General features: G+C 33.6%; 2 protein-coding genes across 3 annotated transcripts; one reads left to right on the top strand and one right to left on the bottom strand.

Annotated features, from left to right (window-relative positions):
- The first annotated feature begins 23 nt into the window (after positions 1 to 23).
- Positions 24 to 9,636, top strand: LOC106161827 (spermatogenesis-defective protein 39 homolog). Its single transcript, XM_013538858.2, has 18 exons — positions 24 to 199; positions 699 to 776; positions 1,188 to 1,308; positions 1,501 to 1,671; positions 2,109 to 2,147; positions 2,450 to 2,544; positions 3,089 to 3,157; positions 3,451 to 3,543; positions 3,990 to 4,126; positions 4,837 to 4,864; positions 5,172 to 5,245; positions 5,438 to 5,528; positions 5,679 to 5,813; positions 6,173 to 6,304; positions 6,823 to 6,909; positions 7,073 to 7,162; positions 8,206 to 8,310; positions 8,717 to 9,636. Exons 1-18 carry the CDS (start codon positions 176 to 178, stop codon positions 8,735 to 8,737), a joined length of 1,590 nt encoding a protein of 529 aa, XP_013394312.2. The 5' UTR covers positions 24 to 175; the 3' UTR covers positions 8,738 to 9,636.
- Positions 9,630 to 25,470, bottom strand: LOC106161812 (tRNA (32-2'-O)-methyltransferase regulator THADA). Of its 2 annotated transcripts, none has more exons than XM_087005946.1 (34): positions 25,266 to 25,470; positions 24,781 to 24,919; positions 24,391 to 24,511; positions 24,087 to 24,250; positions 23,586 to 23,702; positions 23,192 to 23,303; positions 22,260 to 22,870; positions 21,702 to 21,811; positions 21,281 to 21,367; positions 20,640 to 20,832; positions 20,049 to 20,142; positions 19,530 to 19,715; positions 18,956 to 19,108; positions 18,499 to 18,608; positions 18,076 to 18,254; positions 17,658 to 17,845; positions 17,133 to 17,291; positions 16,767 to 16,900; positions 16,415 to 16,552; positions 15,971 to 16,075; positions 15,643 to 15,756; positions 15,130 to 15,373; positions 14,635 to 14,875; positions 14,176 to 14,412; positions 13,852 to 14,023; positions 13,337 to 13,537; positions 12,853 to 13,085; positions 12,344 to 12,508; positions 11,979 to 12,096; positions 11,654 to 11,686; positions 11,084 to 11,287; positions 10,764 to 10,875; positions 10,280 to 10,431; positions 9,630 to 10,080 (listed from the first exon to the last, which is right to left on the bottom strand). In XM_087005946.1, exons 1-34 carry the CDS (start codon positions 25,349 to 25,351, stop codon positions 10,030 to 10,032), a joined length of 5,463 nt encoding a protein of 1,820 aa, XP_086862072.1. In that variant the 5' UTR covers positions 25,352 to 25,470; the 3' UTR covers positions 9,630 to 10,029. The 2 variants fall into 2 exon arrangements, with proteins under 2 accessions (XP_086862072.1, XP_086862073.1); XM_087005947.1 differs by having other exon boundaries at positions 17,658 to 17,833.
- Positions 25,471 to 25,615: the final 145 nt, after the last annotated feature.

Here is a 25,615-nt window from a genome sequence, read left to right as displayed (position 1 = left end):
AACAAATAGTTTGATACCGGATATCATTTTACAAAGAATATACGTATTGAGTTGCTCATTGGTTTATAATATATATATTTCTGATAATCAACTCTGAATAATTTGTTATTACCTTTTGAGTGTGTCAAATTTTATTTGAGGAAGTTAAATTTTGGACTGACCTGACACAACAAAAATGGCAGCCACCAGATCGAGGAAGGTAAGATATGCAACAGGGTTGTTTAAGAAGTGAAATCGACTGATAGCTACCACAACCACTTCTGCAACTGATTTTGTTTGTTATCTGATTAAGAACATATTTATTGATCTTTAAAAAACTTTGAGTTGAGGGTCATCTGATGGCGGATTCTGACTGCTATTTATATATTTTTTCTGCAACACGTCTCGTCTACAACATTTTAAGTTTTAATACATGTAAGGGAAGCCAAGATGAATAAGGACATTGGTTCTAAATAAAATGTTTGATTGTGCAAGATGAATAAGTACATTTATTTTTAATGACATGTTCGATTGTGCAAAAGAAAAAAAAAACACTTACAATAAACGATCACACAAAACTAAACACTTCAATTATTTTAATAAAAATCATGCTAGCAGACCGTCTACCTTTGTATGTCAGCTGTTACTCCAGCAAAGTGTAATGATAAATAAGTACTTGGTTTCTTAATATTTTTGTAGTCTGTCATTTTTGTTTCCAGAGTTTCGACGAACAAGCAAATGAAGAATTCTGGGCATCATCATCCATTAAAAAGCAGGCCAACTTGTTTGGAGATGATGTTAGTAATGCAGTTAAACTGTTTGATTTGACAACAGATTTACCTTTAAATTTAATTATTCAGCTCCAGGCTTTAATTTATTTATTTAATATTTAGAACACTAGTGCCATCATCGAAATGGCTCTGCTGACTGCACTTGCCATCCTCAATGAAATGCCAAGATAAGATTTTAAAAAAGAAAAAAAAACCTTTGAACTGATTGTCATGCATTATTTAAATCAGTTACAAAAGAAAAGAATAAAGTATTCATTTGCATTGACATTTGTTTTTTATTTGGATTATACTACTTTTGTCCCTAACGCACTTGTAGGTGCCTAAACAGTGAAGCAATTAAAGATATTATAGATAATCTTTACAGTAATTGCAGTGAAATCTTATTGAAAATATCACAACAATGCTTTTTACTATCAGGATGCTTTGGTCACTGCCAAAAGGACACTTGGGGGTTTGAACTCAATATTTGATGATGAAGAAGATGAGGATGTCATCAATTTTGATGGAACACCAGCAACACCAGCAAAGCCATCTGTTGGTATGTTTCAACATTATAAATGTATTTATAATTGAAATGAGTGCTGATATGATGGTTTTTGAAATTATTTGAGAATATTTGATCATTTCAAGTAAAATATTTTTTTGGTTTGCTTTAAGCTACCTTTTCCTGTACTTAACTTTATAACCTATACATTTTAGATAAATTTGATTATCTTACTTTGATATTCAGGTTTCAGCATGTCAGCGCGCTACAAGCCTCCAGAGCACAGCACCAGTAGCAATCTCGCTGGCTCAAGTAGTCTTACCACTGGGCGATCTGCGCCTGGCCTCTCTTCTGCCAGCCCATCATCATCGTTGAGCAGCGGATTGACACATTCCAGGTCGGCAAGTCTGACTGTAGGTGAGTGATAGGATTGCTGAATAGAGCTTATAAATATGTAACCTACAAGGTGTATTTAAAATACTTTAACCTTCTTTGGACTGGGAATTCAAAACCAACTTCTGACATTACATGGTTTGGCATGTTCAGGCAAAAAATACTTTGGGTTTGAAATTGGGTCTAGCTTTTGTCAAAAGAGGGACAGTTGAATGAAAAGGTCTGCTCAGGCAAACAAACTTTTGGTTAATTATTATTGACTTGTCTTTTTATCATGTAACTGAAATGTGGCTTAAAGGATACTGTTCTTTTAACTGACCATGATAATATATTTTTTTCAACTATAAATAATATTTACTAGTAGATATGCTAAATTTAGTGTTGCTGAATAAATATGTAATTTGAGGTAAGCCAAACTTTTGATCAGGAAACAAATTGAAAGGAGTTTGATATTGTTTCAGGCAGTTCTGCAGGAACCTCAGGCTTGAGTATAGATGAAAGTAAGTGCAACATATTTGTAGAGTTTAAACTGAAAGCAGTTGAAGTATGAGTGGTCACAGTTAAATTGTTGAACATATTAATGATGCTCAACAGTAACCAGTCAATGCTGATCCCCAGGACACATTGATTCAGGGAAAAAAGAGAAGGTATTTTTATCCTTGCTATCACTACTTGATTTAAAACTGTTTAGCAGTCAACGGCTACTCATCTGAAAGTTATTTTACAGTTCTTTAGCCTCTTGATTATTGTATTTATTGTTTTTATTGTTACATATGATTAAAATGCCAACTTCTCACTATAGTGGTATCACAATCAAAACCAAAGCCAAAAGTGCCTTCAGCAGCAGAGCTTGCCAAGAAGGAAGCAGAAATCAACTTTCTCAAGAGATCAGTTCAGGTATGCAACATAAATCATTAGCCCTTTTATTATTCATACCCTTTCAAATCTAGATTTATATATGGTAGATGCTCATGAAATTCTTACAGAATGTATTGATAATGTTTATTTTACAGAACAGCATTTTGTTTTTAAGACTTTATATGCTCATTCAAAAGGTTTGAAAAGCTGCTTGACTTTGTGTCAGAAAGTACATATTTTTGGGTAACTAAAAATAAAAATGTTGCAAAAGAAAGAAATAATTCAACTAGATTACAAAGGAAAAAATACATAGAGCACTATTTCACTTTGCTGTCAGGTGTGCCTATAGAGTATATGATCTCCGTATTACTAGTTTCTTTTATTTCTGTATAGAAGACTGTATAACTTGAACTCTTAAAGACAGGAACATTTGTTATGCTGTGTTCATATTACTTTCACCTAAAAACCACAGAAAACCCCATTCCATAAGGTTTGTTCAAGATAAATAATGATTAGGTCATAATATGACAAGATTATATACGTAGTGTTTTCTATTTCTAATTTCATGCGCTATTTGATACAGTCTGCTAAGCGAGAAAGGTGGGCGCTGTTACCTGTTAAAGAAACAGTTAGAAGAATGCTGATGGGAGAAGTAAGAGAAACAATAAATCAAAAATCCCATTGCTTTTTTTTTTTTTTTTTTTTTTTTTTTTTTGCAGCTCCACAAAATTAATGAATTAATTAACATTTAACTGATTATTGTAAAATCTTGTTCATGACAGTCAATCATTCAGGCCAATATTTGATTTCTTCATCAATTACTTATCATTGCAAAATATTGTTTGATTATTCAGTATAGTTTCCATATAATGATATTGATTATTTGATATTGTTTCAATATTACAGAAATAGATAATTTCAATTTTGTTTCCAAATTGATTTCAGTCCTATAACCTTGAGATGTACAGATCCAGAGAAGACAAGTTGGCACTGTTAGATGAAGCCATTGAAAGCTGTGATGGAAATGCTATCATAGCAGTAAGTTAGCAATAATATAACTGCAAATTCTCAAAAAAATATTTATAATGCTTAAAAGTGTTCTTCACTAGAAAATGGAAGGTTTACAAAGTTGTGGATCTAAAAATGTACAGATCTGTCATTTATTATGTTAATTGCAGTGAAATATTTATAATGGGTAAAGTATGTTTAATTGTGTGGTTACTGTGATTAAGAACATACATTTTGATGTGTCAAATCTCAGGCCTTAGATGGTTATCTGATTTGTTCTAATATGTTTCAATTTGTGGACTAATTAAATCTTCTGCAGTCTGCTCCAAATGTGTGTTGAACTTAGTGTGCTGTTCTGTTTCTATTGTAAATAATTCATCCTGCATTTCTTATATTAACATGTTGTGGGCAGTTTTGTTTCTCGTTAAGACTCTTTGTCACGGGAGATTCAAGTTTCCTTTTATCATATATTTCAGGCTGTCCTGTTTCTGAAGTCCACTCTAAAGAGTTCATTGTTTCACCAAGAGTTACGCAGCAGACCGACTGCCATCAGTCAATATCTGAACTATCTTAGGGAGGCCTATGAACTTGAGGACCTAATTGATATGTTAGGGTAAGAACTATCTTAGGGCGTATTCCCAGAGCTTTTAGATCGATCTATCCCCGCGGGGAGTCTCACTAGATTACTGTCAGATAATCAGGCTTAAATGTCCGTCCCGCCTACTACAAGCTGTAAGGGGGTAATTAACTTTCGTGCCGGCTCGGCTGACAGCTATTTAGCGTGAACCCCCAGGGAGTTAGGTCGATCTAAAGTAGATCGATCTAATCTCTGGGAATGGGGTCTTAGGGAGGCCTATGAACTTGAGGACCTCATTGACATGTTAGGGTAAGAACTATCTTAGGGAGGCCTATGAACTTGAGGACTTCATTGACATGTTAGGGTAAGAACTATCTTGAGGAAATTTTTAATATGTTAGGGTAAGAACTATCTTGAGGAAACTTTTGATATGTTAGGGTAAGAACTTTCCTAGGGAAACCTCTGAACTTGAGGACCTTTCTATATAAAGCTAAGAATTGTGAATCAGTTTTTACTGTAAAACAAATTTGGGTCAATTATCACTTTCATAATATGCTGTGAATGTTTTTTTTTTTCAAAGGAAGCTGTGATTCTAAGAAATATTTGGTTGAGACTTTACATTTTAAGAAGTTTTATAGAGTACTTGTTTTGTAATTGCCAATGTGATGTTTACAATCAACCTTATTAATTTGAAATTTAGTAATCTACAGTTTAAGGGATTAGATGTTATGTTTTATATTTTTCAGAGTATTAAATCGAGGGGAAGAGGCAGCAGTAAGTCAAAAAGTTGTTTTATCCTTAAAGTGCCATATCATGCCTGTTGTAGATTAGCAATGGAAGAGAAAGGATGAATATAAATTGGTTTTCTATTATAAACTTACATTCATTTAATGCCAATAATGTTTTAAAAATTTCAATTAGTCATAATTTTGCACGAACAAAATAAAAGGAATTTGAATTACAAAAATAAGTCAAAGATGGAGCATTGATGAACATTTAGGACACACAAAACTGTTGTGACATTTTTTCACCGAAATTAGAGTTGTCTTTATTTTTATCAGCCACATTCATCTTTTTCTAGATGTTAAAATATAAACAAGCCATATCCACTAGAAGACCTGAAACTAAGGTTAAAAATTTACAGCAGTGCTACAGGTAAGTTTTCAGTCCATTTCTACAGGGATTGCTTGATTGCATTCCATTGTAATATGTTATATGAAGTCATTTTCACAAATTAATTAAGATTATAAGTAGGCCAATTGACCTCACTTCTTCATTGTTTTACCGATCTGCTTTCTTCATTGACATTGTGTATGTCTGGTTCATGAGTTTATTCTTTTCTTTCAGGACTCACTTTGAGATGAACCCAGATCTAGCCCATGACGCAAGCCATGTACAGGAGCAGATATCTCTCCTTGAAAGACAGATGCCAATAGATGTAAGTGCAGGGTAGAGCTTAAGTTTGTGGGATTCATTTGTAGAAGACTCTGCATTTTATATGTTGAATAATGTGCTGACAGTGAATGCAGAGTTGACTACTTTGAATATTAGCTAGACTGGATTTTTTTTGTTTCCTTATTTTTTGCAGAAAGCAGATGCCTTAGCACAGCAAGAGCAAAAATCAAGAATATTTTATGATTTTCCACGGAAAGCGTCTCTCATTAACATGTCTGTCCTTACCACCCTGTATTACTGCTGTTTTTATCATTATGAATTAGCAGAGGTATAGTATCTCATTTTTTATTTTTTAACACACACACACACACACACACACACACACACACACACACACACACACACACACACATTCATTCCCATACAAAAGTAGAAAACTATTTAAAGTTGGTACAATATTCTATATTTTTTTGTAATATTAAATATGTTTCACACGAAATAGATCCAACTTCAACCCTTCTTTAAAGGTTCTTGGTAACATGACTGACTTTTATGCAAGATAAAAAAGAATCTAGTTTTATTAATTCAAATCATGCAGACTGTTTAATTTTCATTTAGTTTTTACAAAAGGTTTTTGATTTTACAACATAGACTTCACAGATTTATTTATGTCCTAATAATTTTCAGAATTCACTAGCTAGTCCTCAGGCCATTAAGAAAGCTTATCATCTAACAGAGAAAGAGTTCCTGTGGACAGCTCTAAGAGCTCTGGCCAAACGAAAACTGTGGATAGCTTTGGAAACGTTATTTCAATCTAAGGTGGGTGGAGCCATTTTTAATAATAATTTTTTTTGCAAGAAATTCACATAAATTATTTTGTACAGCAATGACTTGAGCTTTTCAATGAAGAAAAATTATCATATTTTTAGATAGATGATTTTAGAATTATTAAAATATTTTTGTGTGGCATTTGTGGTTCTTTTACTGTACTGAATAGAACAACAAAGGAGCCTGCTTTTCAGTTATGTTGCTACCACTCAAAATAGGAATGTTCTAAAAATCTATTACTTAAAATTGCTTTTTTAAAAATTCACATTTGTCCTCATTAAAAAGATAGAGCCATTACAAAACATATATGGATCTTTGCTTATAGTGAGAAGCAGAACAGAGGAGCAAGCACACGATTAATTTTTTTGTCTCAAAACATGCTAAAATGAATGAAGTGTCAGATGATTGAAATTAATTGAAAGTATAGCAATATAATGTGCAAATGTTTAAGAAGAGATGTACCTCTTCTAAAAGTTTAATTTTAATTTTTACCATTATTTGTATTCTAGAGCTGGTTTGGGAAAGTGTCTATGAAAAGTGAAGTTGGCTTTGAAAAGGTGGTCCAAGTTTTAGAACAATGTGGGGCTCCAAATGATGTAAGTGTTTCAAGTCTGATGGATTTAAAAGAATCCGTCAAATTATATTATATGAATTGTACTAACAATAAAAAATTATTTTCCTAAAATAATATGCTCTTTTTGAATTTGAATTAGAAGTTTATCCAGCTCATGATTAACCCTTTTAAACTTTGTTTTTCAGATTTTAAGTAAATATCTTCAGTTGGTGGATGACCCAGAGAAGAGGTTGGCATTGGGGAAGAAATTTGGATGCCACCAAGTTGTCATAGATGTAAGTGTCACTTGAGATTATAGCTGACTGAAATAATAGCTTAGCCAAAATCTAGGCCAAAGTAGTTGAGGCATACTTTATATATGACCTACAGTCTTTCATTGCTGTTATCAAAAGGGAATTCATAGTTTTGAATAATTGTTCTGTTAACCATACAGAACTTTTTCATTAGGTAACAATGCATTAACAAGAAGTTGGGTTGAACAAAATTAAAAATCAAAAATTGCTCTGACACCATCAAGAAGTGAAAATAAATAAATAAATGAGCGAATAAGTAAGCCATTAGACAGATAATGGAAAACTGAATAATGTAATTTACTAAATAATGGCGGTGATTATGATAATCATTATGAATAAATGGTTAATATGATAAATAAATGAAATAGTTATGAGTATTCATGTGTATAAAGTCTATGTGACATGCTACTAGGTATTTAAGCAGAGTCCAGAAACTGGGTCTCGTCCTCTACAGGTTAAACTAGTTCAGCCAAAAGGAGCTAGGAAGTATAATCTAGATGTTGCATAGGTGTGAGATTATTATTATTATTATTATTATTATTTTTTTTTTTTTGCATGGTGTTTTTGGAACATTGTTGAAAAAAAATATTTGGAGACGGTATCTGTCTGGGAAAATGTTGAAGTGGGTAGAGGAGGGTTTATACTGTATAGTTAGGGAAATGGAGAAAAAAGACAAGGTCTGCACTGTGTGTAACTACAGTTATAAAGATCAAGCAGATTATAAATGTTTTTTTTCTTTGTTCAGGTACAATTGAAGCATTTGAAATTTTACTCACTGACAAATCTTAATTGAACTCATTACAGTAAAATAAAATAGATGATTGTGTCATTTTGTAATCAGATAATATTGTCAATCGTCTTTTCAGCAAAATCATTCCAAACAATTTATTAGTCCATCTCTAGACTTCTTTAATGTGCACATCAAAGAATTCTTTTATATATATTTAAAAATATGCACCTTACAGTGTCACTGAAAAATGACAAATTTTAACATTTCAAATGATGGTCACTTTTTCAATCTCCAGACCCTAGTAGCCCACAAGGACAGGCAGCAGCTTCAGGCATATGGTCAGACATTAACTCCACATACCAAAGAAATGTATTATGCTCAAGATGCTTTGAGGAATTCTGTAAGTATTAGACATGCTGGCATTTAGACCCTACATTACTCATGAACAGAAAAATGATAATGAATTTAATAAATAGCCAGACTGAAGTGGCTTGTGTGACCGTGTTTCAGCATAAATAGCTCAATCAAATTAAAAACATTGCTCATGACAAATGTTATGTTTAAGACAGGGTGAGGAGACATCTATAGGCCTTTTGTAAATATTGGGATATTGGTGCAGGGACATGAGGGAAGCTCAGTAATTTGTTGTAATACTATATATTTATTTTCAGCTGAGCACTTTTCAAGAAAAAGCTCACAATAGCAACATTGATAATTTTGAGTTTGCTTCTTATAAAAACATTTGTTCATGCAAAATTATGTTTTGAATCGTCTTTATCCATACTTAGGTGTCCTATTTTTTTCAGGGCGTTAAGTGGAAAAATTGATGTCCAATGAGTGAAGCTGTCTCACAAATGGAAGCCAGGCCTGCGGAACTTAATGACAGTATAATGGTGTCCCAAGTTTTGACCAAAACTAAGTGCAATATTGTGATATTTAATTGCATCAAGCATTCCTATTGTCTGTCAATGGAGGGGGTTGTCTTCAGTATGCATTTATTTTTCATTTATATACAAGACAAAAAAAATGTTAACTTAATAATTGCAAATGCTATTCATTAACCTACCACATTATAGGTATAAGGGTGAAGCATACATTTAAAAGTTTTTTGGAATTGATTGAGACATTTAAATTGGAAGATAAAATCTTTGATTTCGTCTTATTCACCTTTCCACAGATAATGATGTGAATGCACTGTTGACAGGGGCGGATTTAGGCCATCTTCTGGGTCTTCTGGAAGATGGTCAGATTTTCAAGTTTTCATTGACGGGTGTCTAATCTTTTCTGTCAGAAGACGGTCAAAAATGGAGGATGGATCAACAAAGATAATTTGGCAGACTGTCAGAAAATACTCTGCATCAGCCCCTGCTTGACCCATTTCCGCTGGTCACACTTTCATACCTACTTCCTGTAGGAGGCCGTGTAGGTGTGTCAGTATGTCACCTACTTGACCAGCAATGGCAGTGCATTTGTGTATCATTATCTGTGGTAAGGTGGATCAACAGAGATGCCAATCCTAGCTTCTGTGAAGAAATAAATCATATACTAACATGCAAAGTTTACATGTTTTTATAATTTTGTACCCTCCTGCTCAAAATAAAAAAACACTATAGTGGATAAGCATAAAGAGTGAGTATATTAAGAAAAGCATGGAGAAAATCCTGAATTACATTCATTTAAAATAACTCCACATGAACAATAAACTCCAACTTGAAAATGTATGTTTTGTTAGATTTATTAATCTGAATGAAATTATTTTAGTACATATAAAATAGAAATAATTATTTATGTCACTGTTTAAATTCCATAAATTGCTTTCCTTTTCTACAATTAAATAGCACCATGTTATCTTATCAAAAAGTTCACTTATTTCATTTTGCATGATTATACATATGCAAAGGAGATCAAAAGAGCCAATTCTTATTTTTATGGTATAACAATAATTTCTTTAATATATTTATATTTAAAAGCATTTGTTAGAAACAAAGTCACCATGGTTTATCAACAATAAAACAAATAATAAAGAATTCAGCAGAGGTGTCAATTTCCCTTTGAATGTAAATATCACTTAATGAGCAACCTTTCCAAGCTCAGCAACCTTTCCAAACATGCTCAAAAGTCAGACTGAGAAACATCCATGGCCTTCCAGCAGGAAAGAAAAGTGGGATCTCTAAGAAAAATGAAAAGAAAGGAATTGTGTTATGTAGCAAAGGTATATTCATGTTTTCTAAACATTTGTATTTTATCACAATCAAAATGCTGAATATCCTAGTCTAAGGTTTAAAACATTCTAAGAAGAAAGTAATTTGCTCTGTGAGCAACGTGGAAGCTGTTTCTTTAAAAAGATGGCAATATAACTATTAAGTTACCTTGCTTATGGAAATGTAGTGGTCCTGTATAAGTTGAAGCACTGGTACTTCATGCTGCTGACACAGCTCTAGCAGCAGGTCCACGTATATTAAACTGGCGCTCAAAGCAGTGAAGATCTTACCCTGGGAAACGAGGCTGAATATGTCACTTTCTATAATAGAAAAACCAATCAATTTAAGACAACGGACAATAGTGTTTTTCTTTGCAATTTTCTTTACACAGAAATAAGAGTGGTTATGTATAAATGTGTGTGAGTGTAAAAGGGAGAGAAACAGAGATAAATTACATCATATTGAATTGAGACGTTATACAGCAATGCCCATGGTGAGATTCTAATGTAATCTGTAAAAGAGAAATTACACTAAATTAAACAATGTGTGATAGGTTCTAGAAGTGTGTTTGTGTGCACGGGAGAGAGAGAGAGAAAGAATGAGAGGACAAGGGGTGTTTTGAGTAAACAGAAAGAGAAACTCTGGGAAATACCTGCAGAGTTTTCCATCAGTAAAGCTAGTGCATTCTGCAGTTCCCCTGAGACTGCTATGACTTGGCTGCTCACCCATTGCCTGTCTATATTTCTCATAGATTGAACAGATGCCTAGGAAAAACACACATCGTGTGTTAATTTAAAACTGAATTATTCCTTGAAAGATCCCTACTGGAGATAGCATTTTAATTAACCAATATACATTGAAAAAAACCTTGATATGAACTCCTCAACACCAACAAATTTTGCCTTTTTCAGAAATTTTCAAACTTCTTTAAAAAAAAAAAAAGATCATACTGTTTTCCTGATGTACACACACCTTCAAGCATTTCTGTAATAACTTGCAAGTGATAACTTCTTCTGCATAAATGTTTGCCTCTTCCTGCTCAAAGAGTCCAGTCTTTGCAGTGTCCAGTGAAGCTAAGGCCTCTGTAAGTTGACCAGGTGAGTAGACAAGGGAGCAGAGGAACTGAAGGGCTGCGGAACTGTTCAAGAAAGTCTTGCACATGTACTGACACAACAGCTGGAAAGTCGACAATATATTTGTAAGATATCTGTCCCTTGTGTGTGTGTGTGCACATGTTGGTTTGTGTTTATTTACTAAAATATAAACAACACTGCCTAGTATATTGAGGAAAAATTAATGGCTGTTTGTTTGTAGATGTGTATATAATAGGATGTAAAAAAACTTACTTCAGACCAAATATTGGAAAAACTTTCTTCATGAGAAGATGAGATTTCAAAACTACCCAGTCACGACTCGTATATTAAAATCTCCCTTTACTGACCAATTTCTGTGACAGGACCTGATTTCACAAGTTTTTCCTTCAATATTGGGTCTAAAATAGACTTTGTTTGCACAAAACTCCAGTTAAAGCAATTTACTAACCCCTCTTGCTTGGTTGCAGTTGAGACAGGATGTCTGAAAAGAAGAAATATCATACAAACTTAGTGAAAATAAGCTTCAAAGTAAAAGTCAATTAAACGAAATTGTTTGATTAATTTTTCTCACAAATGTGCGGTCTTGTTACCACCATGATAATGTTACTAATGAAATTCATAAAATCAATATGATGTACAGGTTTTATACAAACTGCCTAACGTAACATACACTTATTCATAAAAATGTCAACACCAACAGACTGTAACAAAACAAACCTCTTTACATAAAATAGGTAAACAAACAAGTACTGACATCTGAAACCTTTTCCTACCTGAAATTTCTGTCCACAGAGTGTAAAGATATGTGATATCTGACCCACCATCTTGGAAACAGTCCATCTAATGTCTGTTTGCTCATCCTCCAGCAGATTTAAAATGGCCTTGAACAGTCTGAAATATAAATTCTACATGTTGAAATATTCAGGCTTTTGCAAAAGCAACATTTTCCCATCAAACCAATCAGGTACAGTATAACTGTACAATGTCTGATTTTATCTTTTTTTTATAAAAAATTTAATACCAGAGCATAATACAACTTTGAAATATATTTCACAAATCAATAGGAAGATGATACTTTAAACCTTGAAATACATTTTAAAACAATATAAGCAACTATGTAGGTTAATGACCAACTCACTTTGAAACACAAGTAAAATATTCATCTTCAGCTGTGTTATGAACACCTGTTCCAAACACTCTTGGTGCTGCTATATGTAAAGCTTTGGCGACTTCCATTCTGAAGTCTTCATACTGTGTTGGTTGACTGTAGTCAAGCAGCATGTCTGTGAAGTCTTTTAAAATGCTGGAAATGCAGTGAACAAGTTGTTTTTATTCTTGAAAATTATATCAAAGCTAATGAAACCCCAACTGGCATTTTCATTAATGTTTTTTAAGATGAAAAACTGTTCTTACATTTCTTAAGAGAATAGCGATATGAAACCTGACTTACATTTCAATTCTACCAATACAACTAAAAACACCCTGTATGTCTTAGAAAATTACCAGAATTCCAATGGAAGATTTCATGAACCTCTATGCTCAATGAACCTATCAAAATATCAATAAACTACCATGCACCTTAAGTTAGTGCAAATTCTTTGATTTCTATCTAAAACAAACAAATTCACTTTCAGATCAAATGGACACCTTAAATTTTCTGTTTCCAGTCCCTGTAAAACAATAATAGCCACCACTGGCAACAGTTTCGCTCGGACAGTTGTCCCATATTTCTGTAACTGGGCCAGTCTCTCCACCGTCCCCCCAGTATCCAGGGCAGGCAGGGGTATGTGGTATGAACTATACAGGGAATGCAGGAGATCCAGCAATATGGAAAGATTGGGCTGGTAACTTTCAACAAATAGCTGAGAGAACAGCAAACTCTGGAAAGTGTGAAATAAAATTCACGATTCAGTCTTTTTAGATGAATTTTGCCCCATATAATTTTTTATATAACAAAATTAAATAAGGTGTGACACTGAAATTTCGTGAAGAGTGAAGAAGTCAATAATAATACTGGCAGTATAGAGACCATCAACTCTTAAAAACTAATGTGAGTATAGTAGATAAAAAGCTTGCATTAATCAACAAAGTTTGGCATATTTCAATACTTTCTGATTACTGTTCATAATACCTGTATTTCAGACAGCAATGGCAAATCCAGACAACCAGTCTTTAACTCTTCTTGTAGCCACTCCAGGCTGGACCTTCTGATTTCCTGCTGCTGGCTACAAACACAATGTTGTATGCAGGTAAGAAGCTCGGTGAAGGTTTTCCTTGCTGCAGTGCACAGACTGAATCTCGTGGACACTTTTTCATACTGACCATGGCCAATCTAAAAAAAACATTGTAAATGGAATGACATGGAATTGTTCTTTCAATTCCATAACTTATATTGGTAAAATTCTGCACTTCACAGGCACTAAATTTTAAGAATCATCATATGGTAGGAAATAGGGTGTATTATATATGGGGTGCATTATTAAATGACATAACTAAAATATCTAAAAAGGAAAATAGTTCTTAATCATCATGATATATGTTGCCAAAAAGGAAAAACTGAAAAATTATATCATGCCACTTGTTAATAAATTATATGAAATTATTGATTAAAAATAGGACATTTCATTTAACCACCTGTAATATTACCTTGACCGGTCCACCTGTGTCCAACTCTCTGACCACATCAATGTCCACTGGTGTCTGCAGAAGCATCAAGATCTCCACATACTTAGCTTTGACTAGATCACATTGGTTTGACTGATCAAGTATCCATGATTTCTGTAGTAACTGTGTATTTAGTCTGGCTTTATCTTCAGGTCTGAAAATATTATTAAAGACACACAATAATTGTTTTTTACTTAGCAAAAATTTTACTGGAAATTTCAACACTTTTTTCTGTAGCCACCATATACAAATCCATTGACAAATTAAATCTATAAATCTTTTTTTGATTCTGCATTGTCAGCTAACCTAATTTCTGATCCACATGAAAGAAGCAGCTTCTCCATTAAAGTCAAACATCCATGCAATTGATTAAATTTACACTGGCCAATGTGTGCTGGGATATCTTGTATCAACACTTCCACTTGTTCCATCACTTCCTTTCTATCCACTAGTGGTATCATTGCCATAGCAACTAGTTTCCTCACAGCAAGTATGGGGTTCCCAAGTAACATACCAAGGGGGGCCCTGAGCTGCGACATGAATCTGAAACAGAGACAACAGATGTGGAGCATTTTTATATAATAAAAAAATTCCTAAGCCCAAAGTTTATTCCTCAGCCCACAGATTCCTTATAGAACCACAGCCTTTTAATTCTTTCAGTTTCTTTCTTAATTCATGTTTTTTAAAGTCAAAATATAAAAGAACAGCAAAAAAGAACTTTTCTGATTAGAAATATTGTACATTTGCAAGTGAACCTCCAATCACCTTCTCTCTTCCTTTCCAACACTGGGACCCAGTTTAGCCAATATGGCCAACACGGGAAACAAACCAGGGTGAAGATGCAGACGATGTTGCTGTTGCCCTGTCACTGCAGCTTGAATCTGGTCCAAGAAGAACTGCCTCAGCTGTGGATACAGCGCAAAGAACTCCACCACAGATGTTGAGCTGGCAAAGGATGTGTTATTTTGAGATACCTTCTGTCCCATCATCCTTAGCACCAAATCACCTTAAAAAAGAGAGTAACAATTCAAAATGTAAAAATATTTAAAAGCTTAGATATATAACTATAAAAAATTTAAATCTAAAATAAATCTATTCTAAACATGCCATAAAATATCGTACTTCAACACCCATTTAATGTAAATATTTTTGATGAATGCCTACTAGAAAAAATTTAATCTAAAATAAATCAATTCTAAACATGCCACAAAATATCATATTCCAACACCGATTTTCAGGCTTTTTCAAAGTAAAACTTACTAAACAGCAGAGTGGCAGCATTTCTCACAGCCCAAGCAGGGGACGCCAGGGCTTCCACTGCCAGCATTAAGGCTCTACAGGCATATGACAACATGGTGGCGGCAAGGCCAGCATCCCTGAACAGAGCCTTCATGATATTCATGGCGTGGACTTGGGCCAGGTCCAGGCACTGGTCATAGTCTCCTGGAACCTCCTGACCAGCTATCTCCAGTAGTTTTATCATGGTGGAATGCAACATTGTGTCCTGATGGGAAAAATTCAAGACATCAAATAATTCCAGATTTTTTTTCATATAAGCTGAAAATTATTGTTTAAATTTTTGTGTTACTTGAGCCAATGTTTGGGCCCCAGAGTGTGAGAGTTATGCAGAGTTTACTGTATTTTAATGTAGATTATTAGTATGATTGATGATTAGCATTCAGCAAGAGTCCCCAAAGAGTTGGAGCAATCCACCTAGTATGAAAGTTTCATTTGGAACACACTCTTTTTCATCCTGATCAAATGTTTGCTTACCTTTCTCAGCTTGCTCTCAGCGGACAGTATACACTGCACCAGACCAGGTAACCCTGCAGACTGTCTGCTCACTGAGGACGCCAATGTTCTGTTGCTACACACTGGCTTCAATGCCTTAGCAAAAAAAATGAAGGCTATATAATGGAGAAGATTTCCTTACACATGAAGCTTTGTGACTGTAGTATAAATTGACCTGCTTAACACACACAACTGCATAAATCAAATGTATTTAAATAGGAATTAGAACATGCAGATTTGTTATCCATCCATAGGTGGAATTACATTCCATTTGAATTTTCATGAAATTCATTCATACTTAATAGCTCACCTCTTGCAGATGTTGGTTAGGGATTTGATTCAGAGTAATGTCATCACAGCTCATTAGCTTCTGACAATACTTTGAAAATCCTAAAAGGCAGGATTCAATAGCTCCCTGAAATAGATGAAGTAAAAAGCAAAATTGTCAGGACAGGAACTACAATTAATCCCTGTTACAAAAAGGCATACTTCTTGAAAATATTTGATAAGGTAGTTTGATGATGCAAGTTGGGCAATTTTCTATGCTTAAATAATCCTTCTCTGAACACATCCATAAATGTTTATTAAGTTCATAAGTAGAATTGTTTGTTCTTTGATCTCACTAATGTAATAATGTTAGTTTTAAAGGACATGTTCTTCATCGTATTGTGCTACATGATATCTGAAAATGTCTATACTCAAGAATAAAGTTAACATCCTTTAAAATGTAATTTTACCCATGGATAACACCTACCTTGTGTCGACACCTGGTGAGTACTTTCAGAAAGAGGTCGCCAATGATATGGACATCCTTTACAGTCAATACCCCACTAGTGCCATCTATATCAACTGGGAAAACTTCCATTAACTTTCCACAAAGGACACAGCATTCCTAAAAGAAACCATCAATTCATATTTGTTTCTAAATCTAATTTTTTCTTCCAGATTTTAAACCTTGAACTGATCTTTTATATAGTTTTTCATTACCTCACGGCTTGTTAAAAACTATCTAATCCAATTCTATTAAAAACAACAAAAAATTATCACAACATACAAAGGGTCATACATAGGAAAACTTTCAAATTAGAGTTCTTTCTAAATCTGACCTTAATATTTAGCCAACACCAGGCTAGTATTATTTGGTGCTCAGCAGACAGAGCAGGATCTTCCTCTCCACCATCCTCTGTGCCTGCTGCTTTCTCTATAGCAGTTCCCATTTCAGCAAAAGAGGGAGCCACATCTGCAAAACAAAACAAAAAGGTGAAATACTTCAAATAAAAGTCAATTATTTGCAGAAAAGTGCAAAAAAGCTAATGAAAATATTTGTCCAATAACAATAAAAGTAAAATAAAGGTATGTTAGTCCGTTAATTTTATTGCACTCAGCAAGAGTCCCCATGAAGTGCAGTACCTAGATTCATTGTGAATGCACCCTATCCTATATAAAATAAGGATGTAATAAGCATCTCCTACCTTCATTTTGGGTGTCCCCAGAGAGCACCTGTAACATCCTCTGTACCAGGTCTGCACACAGCACTATCACTTTCTCTGCCAGTACATGTATCATGGCAGTGTCACCCTCATACAGGTTCTCTGTCTCTGTGATACACCTACCCAGGGCATGGACCAACCCTGCAAAATTATCAAATATATATCATAACATAAATAAAACAGTTGATAAAATGCTGAGATAATTCTTAAAAGTTATTACTACTATTATTATCTGCTTTAAAGCCTCTTAAAGATACAAAGTAACATGCTTCTCTAATTTTTTATTTGTCATTGTAAAATAATGGATATTACACTTTGTAACCAAGTGATAAATAAAAAAAAATTAATAAAAAAACTTACAAAATACCAGTTACAGCCAGTGAACATCTGAGAAAAATTGCACATTTAGTACCTCTTAAAACTTAGCCACCTGAGCATATGCATGTTTCAGATTTCACAAATAAAACATCAAATTGGTAATTTATTTCTTTTCTAATTAGTCCATACCATGTGCGGGGAAGTCCTTGGCTGCTTGCAGGACATCTCTCCTTTCAACATCCATGCAGTGTTTTATCTTCTCCATCAACAAGTTCAAGAAGAACATGGCTGCCTCCGTGGCTCCCCTGGCTTCTGTGATATCTGCTACGCCACTCAAATCCTTCACATGGTAGACTTTCCTCTGACTAAGGACAAAACTGTGAGGAAAGGAATAAAGCAAAAAGAAAGGCCAATGACCTGAAATTTCTCACATGAATTACTTATTCATATTCAGTAACATTGGTAACATTTTGAGTACCACCAACTTCTGTGTCCATGCATGTATCCTACTGCAGTGATATAAATATATGTATAAATACTTTGGAACAAAATCTTCACACCAAGCCATTAAATACCTGAATTACAGTCTTTTAAATTCAGTACTTACTTTTGGAATACAATCTTTATATAAAGTGCTCCACTCTCAGAGTCAGAAGCTTTAGGGCTATTGCACAATACTAGTGCATGGTCAAGTATCTGTCCACCCATGTCCAATTTCTCTGTATCCTGCAGTCTATCTCTGTGGGTAAAATACCTGTGGACAAGTGAGGCTGCAAGTTCTCTGATCTACAAGGAGAAAAAAATCACTAGTTTTTTTACATTTCTATGCATATTTCAGTCACTTGATGGATTTTTTGCTCTGACTCATAATCCTTTATTTTCAAGAAAGTGTTGTAAAATATCTTAATTGTTAATTCAGCAAATATTTAAGATATTACTTGTCCCTGCATTTCAAATTTTATTAAGTATTCCTTTATTTGCTTTTGAAAAAATTTTCCTTGGGGATTCCAAATCTCTACATTTTATTTACCTCATTGCTGCCATCTTCAATACACTGGAGGATGGCACAGTGACTTTCTCTTGTGAACCACTGCCATTTTTGCTGCCTGTTTGCTGCCTGGAGCAGCTTCACAGTTCCCTCTGGAGGAAATAAGGAGGAAACACAATGAATTTAGTACTATGAATCCACCATGAATCATATCATCCTTTTTAATTGCTTTTATTAAAGCACTTTTAAACAGTAAACTTTTATCTTCTCTGACAATACTGATACTTCTAAAGAAAGTAGACTTCCATGTAAATTTGACCATTTTTAATATTCATTTTAAAAGTCTGATCAGACTTCCATATGTTTTGGCCGCAATTAATCTATTTACAAGATAATCTTCTAGTCCTTACTTTGCTGTTCCTTTTAAATAATTAAATATTTTATGTAAACTAGGAACAATATAACACAGTGCAAGAAATATCAATACATTCAGAAGTACCTGGGATAAGTCCTTTTCTTCTATTTGATGTTGCACCAGAAACCAAGGTCTCAAAGACAACCCTGATTAGCTGTAGAGCAGTCACCCTTCTCTGGTAGCAGGAGGCTGGAAACAGTGATGAAACACAGAGCACCACCACCCAGTCCACAAAGTCTGAATTAATGAAAACACAGAAAAACAATCAAGTTAAAGGAAAATAGCATTAAAAAGAATGAACAATAGTTATTAATGAGTTTGGGTAATTTTTTTTCTGTTTGTGCTAAGTACTGGGAATAACACAACTCATGTTTCTGATATGCTTCTCTAAACAAACTATTAGCAGTAATAATAATAATGATGATGATGATGATGATGATGATGATAAAAATAAAATATAACCAGCGAGGAAAACAGATTCTAGACACCCAAAACAATTTTATAAATGGAAACAAAAAATACTGGTATTTTGAAACATTATATCAAAAAATGAGTGCGCAAAGTGTACAACAATTATATGAAGAAAGTTATAACATAGAACTGTTGAAAGGAAAAACATTAAAAAAACTCCCTCTTCAGAATTAATATGCAAGGTTACCTATGAGTGCGGTCAGTTCTGGAGATAATTGTCCAGTCTTGACCATACCAATAGCACCATCTCTCACTCTGACCATTAAATGGCGAAACTGTGTGATAAAACTTTGACGAAAAGATGGGGAATCCACATTCATGTTGCACAGTAAGAATCTCTGCAGTAGACATACATCAGACACAGAAGGTGAATCTTAAAATAAAAATAAAATTTCATGGTTATGCTATGTTCCCAGCTGATATTTTTATAATGTATCCGTCTTCTACAAACATTTCAATGATAATATGCCACAGTTATGGTACAAAAATGTAAATGCAGCAAATTTAAAGATAAAATTTTTTTCTAAAATACAGGACAGAACAAGGACATATAATTGCAAGAAACAACTAAATCAGTCATCAAAATTCAAAGACCTATTGATATGAATAGTCACACTAGTAAAAGTGGGCGTCACTAGTAAAACTTGTGTAGAATACACGTTATTGTGCCAAGTTGGTAACCTTTGAAATAGGGCTAAATGTGTACCTGCTTTCTTCTGTGAAGTGCACAAAAAACTCATTGCTTCTGCCCTTATGTCATCATCTAGATGGTGCAGACAGGCGACAAGAAGTGACTGGTCCTAAAGAAATGATATTTTATTTAGTTAGTTTAATTTTAATATTTATGATCTTATTGAAATATGTTTGTTTCATTCAATGAAATTAAAACAATGTAATGACATAACTTGCAGCCAAATTTTAATACAGATCAATTCATTGCAACATATTTTTTAAACAAAATAAAAATAACAATTTTGCATGCAATGACATAAAGTGGAAAATTGCCAAGTATTATTCAATATAAAGTCAGTAATATTCCCAGGTCAATACCAATTTTCTTCAAAGTAACTTTTTGCTCAAAAATTTTCACCCCATGCAGAGTGCTGAACCCCCCACTGTCAAAATGGGGTCAAATTTTGATTGTTCATTTGACCTTCAAAAAAAGCCATCAACTATTGTAGCTCACAGTTTATAAAGCCAAAATTAAATTGACTGAAATATATATGCATGTTATCATCATCATTATGTAGTATCAATTTCATAATGAAGGCATTGTTGACTTAAGTAAAATTCTTACGTAGCATGGTTTAAGATCCAATGCTTTAGCAGTCTTTAGGATGGCTATCCATGCAAAAAGAAGCTCGCTTTTTCCATCATCAGGTACGTGTCTAATTTTTTGCTCAAAGACCCCAAGGAGCAGCGTCAGAGAGGATGGGAGAATCAATAAGGTGTCTTTCAACCAGTAGTGCATTGTATTCAATCTCAAAGTCCTGAAAGATTGTGACAAAGAATTAACAAGTTAATGTTTATGCACACTGGGGAAAATACTAATGTCAACAATTTATGTGCAAGTAAAATATTAAATTCAATCACTACAGACATCAATATTATTTATTTCATTGGACAATGTATATCATAAATATGAAAAAATTTAGAATAGTACTTGGAAGTTATATTCTTACAAAAACGATGCAACATGTGACGGTGGACTTAACATTAGAAACCTAAAGCAAATGTATAAAACAATTTAAAAATACATTTGATAAAGACTTTAACAAAACATATTTCTTGTTTTTTAATCTACTGATCAGGGATAACATGTAATGTCATATTCTTTACTGCAGTTTAATAAATGATTGTGTCCATTCAAAATATGTTTTATAAAACATTTTGAAACCCCATTTTTATTTTGCCCAGTATATATAGGACTATACTTACGAGTTGCTGCTCTCCAGTCCATTCATCAGTGTTTTTTGTAGTCCTTTTGACCACCATGTCACCATGGCAGCCTCTGGCATCTCTTTCCTAAAAAAAGTTTTCTAAATAACAACACATCTCATTTCTGTTTAAAGCAACATGTCTAAGATGGTAAAACAACAATATCACATTTTTTTTATCAGCAAGTTAACAACAAAGAAAATAGCAAATTTTATCTTTGTTTAAAAGCAACTTGTTTAAGATTATGAAACACCAATACCATACTATTTCTAAGAATAATATTTTGTTTAACTCATTTTCTTTTTAGAAACTGGGTTATCAGGTAAACCTTTTTAAACATAGGCACTACATCAAACCCACAATATAACAATGAAAATGAAGATATCTTCCTTAGACTAATATACCAATTGTGTACACTTACTTTGCTTGCTGTATAAGTTGTCTATAGGTTTCTCCACAGGCAGAGGCATAGTAATTACTGTGAAGAGCACTCAGTAGATGATGAGGTAAAGCAGGGTGCTCTTTTAGGGTCTACAAAAACAAATAAAACAACATATTCATAATTAGAAAAACAATCAGAGAGAACACACCTCAGCCAAGACAAATTATTAACTAGCAATTAACCATTAATTAATTAAGGGGTCACCACCAAAGTCTAATCACATTCTGACTGACCTATTCTGAAAATTTCATCCATGATGTTAATAGACAATTGGAGGAGAAAACATAATCTTCTTAACTTAATAAATAATAGCCTTCAAGAACTGACTAAATATGAAAGGGTGTAAATACATTTGGCATTTAATGAATCAAATTGCTTTTTCAAATGATTAATTGCAGCAATGTTATAGATGTTTGGAGTTTTTGTTGTAAAGTCACAAATACATTTTGCCTTAAAAAATCACCTGTTCGTATAATCAAATTGTGTATTTTAGATATTGCATTGCAATAAAACAAATCACTAAAAGGGTACCATTACCTTTCCTGCTCCATAATACTGAATGAGGCTGGACAAAAGCCTATATTTTCCCTTCATTTGCCATGACATTTCCATAAGCTGGGACAGCATCTTTGACAAAAACACAGAGTCATCTTCATCATGGTAACGACACTCACTGACATGAAGCTGAATCATGGTGGAAAACACAGCAGATGCTCTCTCGCTAACGCCATCTACAGGACTATCCCAGTGTTTCCATATGAGATCTAAAGTCTTTTGAACAACTTGTGACTCCTCAGCGAAAAGTCTGACGTGTAACTCACTGCCATGCTTGGCAAGCAGTCTGAAGGCCACACTATACCAGACATTCAGCACTTGGAATAGATGGTATAAATTCTGACCCTCTGACATTCCACATAACTGTACAAACAGGTACTCTATAAAGATGTATCTTTTGTGGCCCACCAGTTTATCACATGTTGGTTCTGCAAGTAGTTGGAGTTTTGCTGACTGAAGTATACCACTTAAGAAAGCAAGGTGTCCAAAAGAGAAGTTATATACATTTTGGCTTTCAGTATCCCGATTTGTTTGACTACCAGACATTTCCTTGAATGTACCACATGTCCCCAAGTCCAGCTGGTTTACAGCAGCTAAAATATATGAGAAATAGCACTTGTTGGGAAAATATTAAAGATATACTATCTGAATTTGAAATAGTCCCAAAGTGATAATTTCTATGTCTACATGTCCTGCAAAGCTACTTATCTTTCCCCAATTCATACTTTAAAAAAATAGGCAAAATTGCTATTATTTGGAAAATCTGATTCAGCAGGAAAATCCCATAAGGGTAACTTTTAAGAAGAAAAAAGATCCCTAACTACGGGTCTGATATGAAAATATATATTGTAATTAAGCACAGTTTAAAAAGGAATGCCTCAAAACATGACAGTTATTAGTAGAAATGCCCTTACTCATGTTTTCCAGTACATTTTTTATTGTTTCCACTGTGTTGTCTGCCACAAATGTAGTAAAAAACTTGGCCAGTGCTATACCTGCTAGTAATGTGCAGTCCGCATTAAGATTCTGAAATAATAACAATAAATATATATTGATCTGGTCACCAAATTTTTCTGTAAATCAACAAACGAAATCTGCATAGAAGTCACATTAAAAACCTTAACTTAACTCTTTGTGTTGCAAATGAAAAGTTTTAACCTGAGAAATGATATGCATTTTTGGTTTCACTAAGATGAACACTTGTCAGATATTTTAACACCAAAAGGTAAGGAAAAAATTCCATTGAATTTAATCAAAGTTGCTCTCTTTTCCATCCATATCTATACAAGAAATAAACAACAAACAAACCTTATTTAACAATAAGCTGACTAAAGTTGAGAGAATTGACTGCAGTACAGATGTGTCTGCTGTAGTAACATACTTCAACACAGCGTTTGGCATGAATTGAAAAATCTGCAAAGTCACCTGAAATACAAAAGCAACTGTCATTTTTTTATTTCTATATCACATGGCTAGTACTTTACAACTAAATGTCATTGGTGTATGATACTTAACTGCACCAAATACAAATGTTAGATCACAATGGGTCTATTATTTATATCCTTGAACAGATGCATGAATTTTTGCTTGATTTTTATCTGGATATCAAACTTGATGCTGACTGTCTGAGTCCAATAAGCATGCACAAGTTAAGGTTTGAAAATGAATAAACATCAGGCCTGAAGATCAGAGTATAATTACCATAACATTAAACAAAAACAGTATTATAAATTTATAATTAAATAATATAAAAATAAATATAGAATTAAATCTATTTACTATATATAAAAAAATTCTAGGCAAGTATACCTTTACTCCACTATGAATAAGGTCTTGATCCAAGTCATTAGTGCCTTCTGTTATACTGGAATCAGCACTGGGTCCTAATGTCCCTCTTACAGCCACAAGAAGCTGTACAAATTGCACATCGAAAACATTTCTGACTCCAGCACAGTGTTCTATAAGACTTGACACTGAAATAAAAAAAAAAACCTAGAGGACAGTTGGAGGGGACATATATGTGTCAAGAACATGTAAGCAATTTTGAAAATAGACTGACAAGTTTAACAGCAAGTGAAAGAGAAAGGGAGTGGAGGAGAAGACTGTAACTTACATTTCAAAAGAACTGCTTTCCATAGGGGTTTCTGGAGAAATATTGATGCAATATCAACCAGATCACCCAGTGGCACACTCTTACTTTCTGATGAGGATCGACTGTCAAACTCCTTGAAAATCTACAAACAAAATTATCCAATAAAGTTCAATAAATCATTTCACTAGCATTTTTTTTTTCTTTCAAGATGTGGTCATTTCAATACTGATCAAAACCATGAAAGTTATTTTTTGAAAAAACATAACAATTCTACATTACAAGGCAACAACAGATAAAATATCTTTAAAAAGAAATAATTCAATCTCATAACCTCACAGTAAAGTTATACATGAATATGCAAAAAAAAAAGTTTTACAATAAAACCAAGGAAATGTTTCAAACACCTCTCACCTTCTCCCACTTCTTGTTGATCCTTGAATTGTAAGAGACTTTAAAATAAGTCTGAACAACTTGATACAAAAGGTCCCTGTTTACTCTCTGCCTGAGAAGTCTGCTTAGATCATCAAGCAATTTTCCAATGGTCTTTTCACTAGTAAGAAAAAACTCAGACATAAATCCAATCTAAAGTTAAAGTTAATATTTCATCTTTGTTAATTTATCAGTTTTTCTTTCAAATTCAATAGAAGATGTCGAGGTTAACTCTTAAGTTCAACGTAAACCCTATATGCTTGAGCCTGATTATTGTTATCCTGGTCCTGAATCTTATCTGTCTACTCTTTATTAGTTTTACATAAAGTGCACTGCTTTCTCGGTGAAGACGTGAGCACTACCTGCCAAGGAGACTATCGGTTAACTGTTCCCAGTGAAGATACCTCCCCCCCCCCCCCCCCCCCAATCAGGGGGACATGTTCAAACACAAACACAGTAAAGATTACCTAAATTTGGATTCAGAAGTGTGCAAAATTTCCTCCAGAAGAACATGTACATTATCACATGTACGTGGATTCTCTAGGATGTTCATCGTAACACTATCACCAAATCAAGATGGCACTAAAGTCTATTTTTTTCATCACACTGACGAAAGACTTTAGTCAACTGGGCGCATCCATGTTTGAACTTTCCCGGATGTATGCTGATCTATATCCGCTATTCTTATTTCAAAAATATCAAAACTTTGGATAATATAGATATAATTCATAACTAATTTTATATAATAATTGTAGAAAATATATTTATTTGCTTTTGATTGTGTCAAAATGAATATAAATTCTGCCTTGAGTAAACT

Source organism: Lingula anatina, chromosome 2 (assembly GCF_051362555.1).
Source record: "Lingula anatina isolate TDL-2025a chromosome 2, LinAna3.0, whole genome shotgun sequence".
In the NCBI taxonomy this organism is placed as follows: Eukaryota; Metazoa; Brachiopoda; class Lingulata; order Lingulida; family Lingulidae; genus Lingula; species Lingula anatina.
Note: the sequence above shows the minus strand (reverse complement) of the source record. Positions and strands in the feature narration are given on the sequence as shown.

What these genes read in the sequence shown, in the direction of transcription:
- LOC106161827 (XM_013538858.2), top strand. Translation starts at nt 176, where the DNA reads ATGGCAGCCACCAGATCGAGGAAG. An exon ending in ACCAGCAAAGCCATCTGTTG is followed by an intron (nt 1,309 to 1,500) that starts GTATGTTTCAAC and finishes TTTGATATTCAG; the next exon opens with GTTTCAGCATGTCAGCGCGC. An exon ending in GCCACCAAGTTGTCATAGAT is followed by an intron (nt 7,163 to 8,205) that starts GTAAGTGTCACT and finishes TTCAATCTCCAG; the next exon opens with ACCCTAGTAGCCCACAAGGA.
- LOC106161812 (XM_087005946.1), bottom strand. Translation starts at nt 25,351, where the DNA reads ATGAACATCCTAGAGAATCCACGTACATGTGATAATGTACATGTTCTT. An exon ending in ACTTCTGAATCCAAATTTAG is followed by an intron (nt 24,920 to 25,265) that starts GTAATCTTTACT and finishes TTTTCTTACTAG; the next exon opens with TGAAAAGACCATTGGAAAAT. An exon ending in TCAGCTTATTGTTAAATAAG is followed by an intron (nt 23,304 to 23,585) that starts GTTTGTTTGTTG and finishes TTATTATTTCAG; the next exon opens with AATCTTAATGCGGACTGCAC.